Raw genomic sequence first — 11,468 nt, 5'->3', positions numbered from 1 at the left:
AGTGAAGGAAAGGAGAGGGAGAGGGAGGAAGAGGAAGAGAGAGAGGGACATGGAAAGAGAGGAAGAAGGGAGGGAGGGAGCGAGAGAGCTGGGACTCTGGAGAAGCAAAAAACAAAATCCCCACAAAAAATCCACCCCTCCGCCCAGCCGGTGCCGTTGTTGGATGTCCTGGCTGTAAAACCGCAGCGCTCGTCTGCGCTGGCCTCTTGTTCTGCTCGGTGCTGCTCCACCCTCCCGGCACCGACTGCAAATGTATCCATTTCTCTTTTCTATTGTTTAAACAAATTCCCCCACCGGAATCACAAATGACTTATACTCTGCTGAGCCTGGGGGGGGGTGAATTGATGTAACAGAGCATTTCAGAAAGACTGCCAAAGACAACCCCCCCTCTCTGGTGTAGAAAGCACCGTAATGTAATAGACTGACAGTGAAGCAGAAACACAGTGTCAGATACAGTACATCCACAGGGACAGAGCAGTCAGTCAGTGTGTCAGTCAGTCAGTCAGTCAGTCAGTGTGTGAGGCAGTCAGTCAGTCAGTGTGTCAGTGTGTCAGTCAGTCAGTCAGTGTTTCAGTTGGTCATTGAGTCAGTGTTTCAGTCCATTCCTAAATATAAAAACACATACACCTTTCTTTGTGAGCACAGTTGGGATTTACACATTCTGGTGTTGAGTATTAATTGTGCTCTTCCTCCATCCTCTGTGCCCACAGTGCCCCGGCCATGCCCAGCCTCTCGCACCTCTACCTGACGCTGTGTGCCTCCCTGCTGTGCCAGCAGACCGGTGCCAGCCAGCTGTACCTGAACCCCCACTGGCACCAGCACTTCCACCAGGACGCCGGTCTCCCGGTCATCAGTAAGTGCCAAGAGAGACAGAGGGACAGAGATACTGGCATCAGAGTCAGAGCTCTCTCCCTCTCTCTATCTCTGCCTGTACCAGACCGGGTGCTACTCGGTCGTGGGACTGTTTAATACTCTTGTATAGCACACTCGCACGCGCTCACACTGACACTTGTCACACTCACAGTCACTAACACCCCACCACCACCAACACTGACACCTAACACTCGCTCCCATGCGGCTAAATAAAACGAGCCCTGCTAACAATACCCCCCTCGCCCGCCTCGGCACGGCAGGGTGTCAGCCCCGCGCAGGTGACTGAGTTTACGCTGAAATCTTGACACCTCGCTGACACAGGAGCTCTGTGGTGGAGTGTGGGCATGCGTGTGCGTGTGTGTGTGTGAAGGAGGAGAGAAAGAAAGAAAAGAAAGAAAGAAACAAAGAAAGAAAGAAACTAAAAATCCTTCACTGCAGTTTGATGGCGGCAGTGTTGTCGGCAGACACACAGACTCCTATAGATGTGGATATTTATTATATTATTTTTTAGTCATATTTTGGGTGTTGCAAACTGTTGTTATTAGAACTCTATTCACCACCATGTACTGTGTGTGTGTGAGTGAGTGTGAGTGTGTGTGTGAGTGAGTGTGAGTGAGTGTGTGTGAGTGTGTGAGTGTGTGTGTGAGTGAGTGTGTGTGAGTGTGTGTGAGTGTGTGTGTGAGTGAGTGTGAGTGAGTGTGTGAGTGAGTGTGTGTGAGTGTGTGTGAGTGTGTGAGTGTGAGTGTGTGTGTGAGTGAGTGTGTGTGAGTGTGTGTGAGTGTGTGTGAGAGTGAGTGTGTGTGTGTGTGAGAGAGAGTGAGTGTGTGTGTGTGAGTGAGTGTGAGTGTGTGTGAGAGTGAGTGTGTGTGAGTGTGTGTGTGAGTGAGTGAGTGTGTGTGAGTGTGTGAGTGTGTGTGTGAGTGAGTGTGAGTGAGTGTGTGTGAGTGTGTGTGAGAGTGAGTGTGTGTGAGTGTGTGAGTGTGTGTGTGAGTGAGTGTGTGTGTGTGTGTGAGAGAGTGAGTGTGTGTGTGTGAGTGAGTGTGTGTGAGAGTGAGTGTGTGTGAGTGTGTGTGTGAGTGTGTGTGTGTGAGTGTGTGAGTGTGTGTGAGTGTGTGTGTGAGAGTGAGTGTGTGTGTGTGAGTGAGTGTGAGTGTGTGTGAGAGTGTGTGTGAGTGTGTGAGTGTGTGTGTGAGTGTGTGTGAGTGAGTGTGTGAGTGTGTGTGAGTGAGTGTGTGAGTGTGTGTGAGTGTGTGTGTGTGAGAGTGAGTGTGTGTGTGAGTGTGTGTGAGTGTGTGAGTGTGTGTGTGTGTGTGTGAGTGTGTGTGAGAGTGAGTGTGAGTGTGTGTGAGAGTGAGTGTGTGAGAGTGAGTGTGTGTGTGTGAGTGAGTGTGTGTGAGTGAGTGAGTGTGAGTGTGTGTGAGAGTGAGTGTGTGTGAGTGTGTGTGTGAGAGTGAGTGTGTGTGTGAGTGTGTGTGAGAGTGAGTGTGTGTGAGTGTGTGAGTGTGTGTGTGTGTGTGAGTGTGTGTGAGAGTGAGTGTGTGTGAGTGTGTGAGTGTGTGTGTGTGTGTGTGAGTGTGTGTGAGAGTGAGTGTGAGTGTGTGTGAGAGTGAGTGTGTGTGAGTGAGTGAGTGTGAGTGTGTGTGAGAGTGAGTGTGTGTGTGTGAGTGAGTGTGTGTGAGTGAGTGAGTGTGAGTGTGTGTGAGAGTGTGTGAGTGTGTCAGTGTGAGTGTGTGTGTGTGTGTGTGTGAGTGTGTGAGAGTGAGTGTGTGTGAGTGTGTGTGTGTGTGTGTGAGTGAGTGTGTGTGTGTGTGTGAGAGAGTGAGTGTGTGTGTGAGTGAGTGTGTGTGAGAGTGAGTGTGTGTGAGTGTGTGAGTGTGTGTGTGAGTATGTGTGTGTGAGTGTGTGTGTGTGTGTGTGTGTGTGTTTATGAGTGTGATAATTAAACTGAGCTATGTTCCAGCCTGACAACACTTACTGGAGGAGAGAGAGAGAGAGAGAGAGAGAGACAGGGACAGGGAGAGAAAGGGAGTGGGACAGAGGGATAGAGATGGAGTGGTACGAAGGGAGAGAGAGGGAGAGAGACTTGAATATCACACTCAGACAGACACACAATAGGGGTTTTCAGTACACCACCCAGAGGACAGCTCAGTGGGAACAGTGGGAATAAGAGTAGAATTTGTCATCAGGACCATGGGCTAGGACTGTACTCTAGGCCAGTGGTTTCAAAACTGAGCTTAATTGGTTAATTGGTTAATTGCTTGGACTCTCCTGATTGGCATTGGCTGTGGGACAGATGGCAGCTGGGATGCTCTCCCACAAAGATTGGAGTGAACTCAAAGTTCACCTGTGTGTTTCTGTGTTTCTGTGCATGCTACAACAACTACATCAATAACACATCTCTGTACAGAGAGATCACTGGAGCTGGAACAGCATGAGGGAGGGATGGAGTGAGAGAGAGGAAGGAAGAGAGGGAGAGGAAGCGGGGAGAGATGTACAGAGGGGAGAAAGAAAGGGAGTAGGAAAGGAAGGGGAGTGAGGGAGAGAGATGAAGAGGGACCCGGAGAGAGATGGAGGGAGAGGGAGAGAGAAAGTATGGGTGGGTGGAGGGGCTGGGATTGAGAAGGACAGATGGAGGGAGAGCAGAGAACAGGAAAGGGTGAGGGAGAGATGCACAGTGACATGGACAGACACAGGGCTCTGGAGCACTACTGAAGGAGGAAGAAGGAAAGAGAAAATAAAGATAGAAAGTGTGTGTGTGTGTGAGAGCGGTGATTGCACTGTATCCCAGTGCTGACGGGAAGACGAGGAGCTGGGGGGAGGCAGTCTGTGTGTAACGACAGGACTGGGAGATACAATTACCACACGGCATCGCATTTGCGAATTTGTGTGTCTTTGTGTTTATGACAGCTGGAGAGAGACGGAGCGCACGAGACAGAGAGAGAGAGGGAGAGAGTGGTGTTGATGTCAAAGTGCTGTTGATTACCTCGTAATTGCTTTTAAAAGGGGATGTTGGCTCAGCAGAGGCGCAAACACGGGGGGGGCGGGGGATGTGGGCTGTGACAATTTAATTACCCCGACTGAGTGTGCTCGAGGTGTGCAACAACAGAGACGGCCCTGATCAACGCAGCCGCGGCGGTGAAGATCAACACTGACAGGCATATTGATTCACTGACTGACCAGCCCATGACCACCTGACCGACTGACACACGGACAGAAAGACTGACCAAACAACCACCTAACCGACTGACACACTGACTAAAAACTGACCAAACAACCACCTGACAGACTGATACACTGACCCACGAACCACCCGACCGATTGACCCAATGACTAAAATACTGACCAACCAACCACCTGACCGACTGACAGATTGACTAAAAGACTGACCACGACTGACACACTGACTAAAGGACTGACTTAGCAACACGCTGCCTGACAAGGTGTAAGCCCCCGTGCCCAGGGTCCTCAGACAGGCCCAGAGACCCCTGTCCACTCCAGGCAGCCCACCCAGCCACTGCCAGCGCCCCCACCGTACTGCTGACTTGCGGCCATTAGGAGAACATTGTCCCCTGCAGGCTTTCATTTTGAATTATATAATCGCAGACAGACTCAGCTCAGCCTCCCGCCTGTCGATAAATGGGAAATCACTTTAGCTATTTATTATGTGTGTGTGTCTGTATTTGAGTATTTGTTTATAATTTTATTACAACTAGAAAACCACCATCTATACAGCCACATTATTAATGCTGTAATATATATATATATATATATACACTCACCTAAAGGATTATTAGGAACACCATACTAATACTGTGTTTGACCCCCTTTCGCCTTCAGAACTGCCTTAATTCTACGTGGCATTGATTCAACAAGGTGCTGAAAGCATTCTTTAGAAATGTTGGCCCATATTGATAGGATAGCATCTTGCAGTTGATGGAGATTTGTGGGATGCACATCCAGGGCACGAAGCTCCCGTTCCACCACATCCCAAAGATGCTCTATTGGGTTGAGATCTGGTGACTGTGGGGGCCAGTTTAGTACAGTGAACTCATTGTCATGTTCAAGAAACCAATTTGAAATGATTCGACCTTTGTGACATGGTGCATTATCCTGCTGGAAGTAGCCATCAGAGGATGGGTACATGGTGGTCATAAAGGGATGGACATGGTCAGAAACAATGCTCAGGTAGGCCGTGGCATTTAAACGATGCCCAATTGGCACTAAGGGGCCTAAAGTGTGCCAAGAAAACATCCCCCACACCATTACACCACCACCACCAGCCTGCACAGTGGTAACAAGGCATGATGGATCCATGTTCTCATTCTGTTTACGCCAAATTCTGACTCTACCATCTGAATGTCTCAACAGAAATCGAGACTCATCAGACCAGGCAACATTTTTCCAGTCTTCAACTGTCCAATTTTGGTGAGCTTGTGCAAATTGTAGCCTCTTTTTCCTATTTGTAGTGGAGATGAGTGGTACCCGGTGGGGTCTTCTGCTGTTGTAGCCCATCCGCCTCAAGGTTGTACGTGTTGTGGCTTCACAAATGCTTTGCTGCATACCTCGGTTGTAACGAGTGGTTATTTCAGTCAAAGTTGCTCTTCTATCAGCTTGAATCAGTCGGCCCATTCTCCTCTGACCTCTAGCATCAACAAGGCATTTTCGCCCACAGGACTGCCGCATACTGGATGTTTTTCCCTTTTCACACCATTCTTTGTAAACCCTAGAAATGGTTGTGCGTGAAAATCCCAGTAACTGAGCAGATTGTGAAATACTCAGACCGGCCCGTCTGGCACCAACAACCATGCCACGCTCAAAATTGCTTAAATCACCTTTCTTTCCCATTCAGACATTCAGTTTGGAGTTCAGGAGATTGTCTTGACCAGGACCACACCCCTAAATGCATTGAAGCAACTGCCATGTGATTGGTTGGTTAGATAATTGCATTAATGAGAAATTGAACAGGTGTTCCTAATAATCCTTTAGGTGAGTGTATATGTATATATAGATAAACAAACCCTAAGTGCTTTGTGTGTCCGTCCGTCCGTCCGTCCCCCCCCCTACTGGCAAGCCACTCTTGTATTTTAACTTTTACATTTTCACTTTATTTATTTATCATTCATTGATTATTTTAAAATGTAGTTGATTATTGACTCTTTGTTTGTGTGCATTTATTGACTCCCTTGCTTTTAAAGCCTGTCTGAATACAGGGATACTCTGAATTCCCCACAGAATGGAAGTCATGGCTCTGTGCTGTGGATCTGTGGGCCCAAACGGGCGCCCCGCTGTGAGCGACAGTGTAACAGTGTAACAGCCCAGCGGTGACACCCTCATTAGAGGGATGGGTGTGGAGGCAGAAAGGAGACACACACACTCTCACTCACAGGTGCAACACTGCACTTCCTTAACACACACACACACATATATATATATATACACTCACCTAAAGGATTATTAGGAACACCTGTTCAATTTCTCATTAATGCAATTATCTAACCAACCAATCACATGGCAGTTGCTTCAATGCATTTAGGGGTGTGGTCCTGGTCAAGACAATCTCCTGAACTCCAAACTGAATGTCTGAATGGGAAAGAAAGGTGATTTAAGCAATTTTGAGCGTGGCATGGTTGTTGGTGCCAGACGGGCCGGTCTGAGTATTTCACAATCTGCTCAGTTACTGGGATTTTCACGCACAACCATTTCTAGGGTTTACAAAGAATGGTGTGAAAAGGGAAAAACATCCAGTATGCGGCAGTCCTGTGGGCGAAAATGCCTTGTTGATGCTAGAGGTCAGAGGAGAATGGGCCGACTGATTCAAGCTGATAGAAGAGCAACTTTGACTGAAATAACCACTCGTTACAACCCAGGTATGCAGCAAAGCATTTGTGAAGCCACAACACGTACAACCTTGAGGCGGATGGGCTACAACAGCAGAAGACCCCACCGGGTACCACTCATCTCCACTACAAATAGGAAAAAGAGGCTACAATTTGCACAAGCTCACCAAAATTGGACAGTTGAAGACTGGAAAAATGTTGCCTGGTCTGATGAGTCTCGATTTCTGTTGAGACATTCAGATGGTAGAGTCAGAATTTGGCGTAAACAGAATGAGAACATGGATCCATCATGCCTTGTTACCACTGTGCAGGCTGGTGGTGGTGGTGTAATGGTGTGGGGGATGTTTTCTTGGCACACTTTAGGCCCCTTAGTGCCAATTGGGCATCGTTTAAATGCCACGACCTACCTGAGCATTGTTTCTGACCATGTCCATCCCTTTATGACCACCATGTACCCATCCTCTGATGGCTACTTCCAGCAGGATAATGCACCATGTCACAAAGGTCGAATCATTTCAAATTGGTTTCTTGAACATGACAATGAGTTCACTGTACTAAACTGGCCCCCACAGTCACCAGATCTCAACCCAATAGAGCATCTTTGGGATGTGGTGGAACGGGAGCTTCGTGCCCTGGATGTGCATCCCACAAATCTCCATCAACTGCAAGATGCTATCCTATCAATATGGGCCAACATTTCTAAAGAATGCTTTCAGCACCTTGTTGAATCAATGCCACGTATAATTAAGGCAGTTCTGAAAGCGAAAGGGGGTCAAACACAGTATTAGTATGGTGTTCCTAATAATCCTTTAGGTGAGTGTATATACAGAGAGAGATATAGAACTGTCTACCCCTCTCCCTATGTCTCTATGTAGCCACAGGGTGAACATATTGAATATTAATCATTATTGAACTCATTAGTTCTCTTTAACTCTTAATTTATTTGGTATTTATTATTTTACTGGTTTCTTTGTTTAATGTACTGTCACTGGAAGAGAGCAGAAGAACCAATAGAAACTCCCACCTAGACAGCTGCCTCAGACGGACGGACGGATGGACAGACACACAGACAGGGCATTTCAAACACAGTCACAATGTTCTCATCACTTTAAACAGGCACTAGATTACCAACAAGTACTGTGTGTGTGTGTGTGTGTCTCAGGGAGTGAGTGAGAGAGTGTGTGTGTCTCTCCCTTCTCCCTCCCTCTCTCTCTCGCTCTCTCCCTGTCTCTTGCTCTCTCCCTCACTCCTCTCTCAGATCCTAATGGAAGCCTGACTTTCTCATTGATTTTTAATGTCCAGTCGAGGCAGGACAGCCTGCTTTTTCTCTGCCCCTCTCTCTATCTCTCCCCCTCCCCCCCTCTGACAGGCTGACTTGTTCTTGCACTCCATCACCTCCTTTAAACTGAAGAGGAAGAGATGAAAGATGAGAGGAAAGGACAAGAGGGAGGGGGGAGCATTGGAGAGGTAGAGGAAGAGAGAGAGGGAGGGAGAGAGCAGGTGCATTAGAGAGGTAAAGAGAGAGAACAGACTCTTTAGTTAATCTCCAGAACACTTTACTCACACATTGTTTTATATAAATATATATGAGTTGTCTTGTTTTTTTTCTTTCAATGCTGTTAAAAAGTGCTTTTTGTCTTTGAAAAAGTTATTTTTCTCTCGTCTAAATGGATTACACCAGAGACAGCGATCCATTATCTCTCACTATATCCCTCCAGTTCTCTCTCTCTCTCTCTCTCTCTCTCTCTCTCTCTCTACAGGAAGGTAAGCAGTGTCTGTTGTGCGTTTGCTCTATTTTGACACCGGAAACTCCTTAGCGACTCAGAGGGAGAACCACACAGACACACAGACACAGACACTCACACACACACACACAGACACACAGACACAGACACTCTCACACAGACACAAACGCCCCCCCTTTCTCACTCCTCCCTCTCTCTCCACAGCGGGGGGGCGCTGTGAGGTGGTGGCGGCACAGCGCTGCTGTAACAGGAACCGCATCGAGGAGCGCTCTCAGACCGTCAAGTGCTCCTGCCTGCCGGGCAAAGTAGCCGGGACCACACGCAACAGACCCTCCTGTGTGGACGGTACGCAAACACACACGCACACAGACACACGTGTGCATTTCTGCATATATGTATGTGGGAGTCCAAGTGTGTGACCGCGTGTGTATGTGAGGTGACAGTGTAGGGGCGGGACAGTGTGATAGTGTGTGTGTTTGTGTGTGTGAGAGAGTGTTACTGGAGTGTGCAGGACTCATCTCTCACACACACAGGCCTCCCTGACCCTGCCATTGAGATTGATGAGGAGCACACTGTACGCACTGTACTCAGTTCCTCTCTCTCTCTCTCTCTCTCTCTCTCTCTGGAGCTCAGACACCGCAGGCTGGTAATCGACCCCAGCACGGCTGGTCGAGGCATAGAAAACATTGTACAACATCAATGTTGGGGTTTTAGGAGAGAATGGATTGGGGGAGGAGTTTGTGTGTATATATATATATATATATATTTTTTTTTTTTATGAAAAGTAAGTTATTGATTGATTTGATTATAAAGGGGATTTAAAAGTCTAACAGTTGAATGTTCTCTCGCTCCTCCTGACTTGTTGTGTCCCTCACTCCCTCTATTTCTCTCTCCCTTTCTCTCATCTTCACTCCCTCGCTTCTTTCCTGTCTCCCTCTGGTCCTTATTAATATTTTATTTCTGTCCCTCGCTCGCTCCCTCTCCCTTTCCCTCTCCCTCTCTGGCCTTCTTTCACTTTTCTGCTCTCTCTCTCTCAGATAGTAATGCCTGAGGACACTGATGCAGTCAGTTTATCTGCCTGAGGAATAAATCACAGTCGATGACAACCAAGGGAAACAGAATCCCCCTCTCCCTCCCTCTCCCGCCTTCTTTCCCTGTCTCTTCTCATCTCCATCCTCTCTCTCTCTCTCTCTCTCTCTCTCTCTCTCTCTCTCTGTCTCCAGTCCCTCCCTCTGTCCTGGTCTCCTCTGTCAGTCCTGCTCTAGATGCACGGTCTCTGGGACAGTCAGGACACTCACGGCAATAAGAACTGCCGAACGAGACTCATAAACTATGAATAATAATAATGAGATGATGTTGCCTTAATATAGTGCCTCTCAATGCAGTGCTCTTGCAGGCGGGGGGGACTCCTGTATAATCTCTCTCTCTGTCCCTGTCCCCCCCCAGCCTCTATCGTGACAGGTAAGTGGTGGTGTGAGATGGAGCCCTGCCTGGAGGACGAGGAGTGCAAGACGCTACCCGACAATTCGGGCTGGATGTGTTCCCACGGCAACCGCATCAGAACCACCAAGGTCAGACTCCGCCCCCCTGCAGTAGACACAAACGCCAAGAAAAGAGCATCTGCAGTTAGGATGGGGGGGCTTATTTATTTTTAATCAAATGAGCGAGAGAGACAGAGGCACAGAAAGAACAGAGGGAGAGACAGAGAGAGAGAGGGATGGAGGGAGAGACAGGGACAGAGAAAGAGAGGGTGAGAGAGAGTAGAGAGTACAGAACTGAAACTTTTTCAGGTGTTTTTTTCTCCAAACTGTATTTATAAAGATCTTTATTTTTCATCTGTTAATCCCTTCTTCTCCTCCGTTTCTCTCACAGATCCACCCGAAGAATTGAGGGCCACTCTTTGTGACCCCCCACCCCATTTTGCCAAAATACGGACAGAAACATGCAAGAGACGTGTGTGTGTGCGTATGTGTGGGGGCGGTGGGGTACGGCCCATGGCGATTGCCATGGATACAGGGGGGTCTGCACAAAGACCGAGGGGGGGTTCTAGAATGGGACGGCGCGGTAGTTCTGAAACAGGGGCGACTGTACATGCAGTGGAACGCCCATCCGGGACAGCCTTCTAGACTCGGACTGTTTGAGAACCGTTTACCTCCTTCTGTGAGTTAAAGTGCTGAATAAATAACCCCCCTGGCTCACGCGGCCTGCCCCCCCCCAGAGACGCAGAGACTCCACTGGAACAGAACAGCTCCAACTGGAAAACATGCCATGATTGTGTCCCCTTTTTTTATATTTATATTTGGTATTTATTTGTGAAGAGCACTGCTGTGCCCCGGGGGGTTTTCACCCAGAATGGAGATCTTGCAGCCGCCCCCCTGCCCGCTCTGCCTGCTGTACCGCGCATCGATGCCATGGTGCCGGCTCCTGCACAGCGCCGGGCCGAGCCTCAACACAGCAGGTGCTGACAAGAAAATTTAAAACAACACCGGAAACACACACACACCCCAAAGACAAAAGAGCAATGAGCAAACCCACAGGCACAGGGTCCCCCCTCTCTCTTCCTCTGCAGCCTGTATGAAGTGGTGCAGATATTCCCTCTTTCTCTCTCTCTCTCATGGGGCGGCAGGCAGTCCACTGCCCCCACACCCACCCACAGACTCCATCTCCGTCCCTGCAGTGGCCACCTTCACCACAGGACGTGGCAACCTGCGCTAAACCCGGAGTCACACAGAAGAAGAGAAGGGGCATCCGCAGGGGTCACACTCCTACACGTGTGCGTGTGGTCTTCCCTCTGGCACAACACCCTGTGTCAGAATCCACGGCCCAGACTGGGACAGAAGACACTGAGGAAAAAATCGGCTTTTCAAGGTTCTGTCTCTCAGGAGAAGACACAAATATTGACTAGCCTACACTGAGGCTGAAGTAATGGCCTAGTTTTGGGAGACAAACAGGTTGTGAAGTTGTAAAGAGACGAAGCCAAACATGGAAAAAGACACCGACACAAAGGCAGGGA

The 11,468-nt window shown here is 48.6% G+C and overlaps 1 protein-coding gene across 1 annotated transcript; it reads left to right on the top strand.

Moving 5' to 3' along the window:
* Positions 1–720: 720 nt before the first annotated feature.
* LOC136753986 (chemokine-like protein TAFA-1) lies at positions 721–10,345 on the top strand. Its single transcript, XM_066710364.1, has 4 exons — positions 721–853; positions 8,660–8,800; positions 9,902–10,026; positions 10,328–10,345. The coding sequence occupies exons 1-4, from the start codon at positions 721–723 to the stop codon at positions 10,343–10,345; spliced, it is 417 nt and encodes a 138-aa protein (XP_066566461.1).
* The last annotated feature ends 1,123 nt before the right edge of the window (positions 10,346–11,468 follow it).

This window comes from Amia ocellicauda, chromosome 7 (genome assembly GCF_036373705.1).
Source record: "Amia ocellicauda isolate fAmiCal2 chromosome 7, fAmiCal2.hap1, whole genome shotgun sequence".
Taxonomy (NCBI): domain Eukaryota; kingdom Metazoa; phylum Chordata; class Actinopteri; order Amiiformes; family Amiidae; genus Amia; species Amia ocellicauda.
The sequence above is the reverse complement of the archived record's forward strand: the minus strand, read 5'-3'. Positions and strand labels throughout refer to the sequence as shown.

Coding starts and splice junctions, on each gene's coding strand:
- LOC136753986 (XM_066710364.1), top strand. CDS start 721: ATGCCCAGCCTCTCGCACCTCTACCTGACGCTGTGTGCCTCCCTGCTG. Junction 854..8,659: donor CGCCGGTCTCCCGGTCATCA/GTAAGTGCCAAG, acceptor CTCTCTCCACAG/CGGGGGGGCGCTGTGAGGTG. Junction 8,801..9,901: donor CAGACCCTCCTGTGTGGACG/GTACGCAAACAC, acceptor GTCCCCCCCCAG/CCTCTATCGTGACAGGTAAG.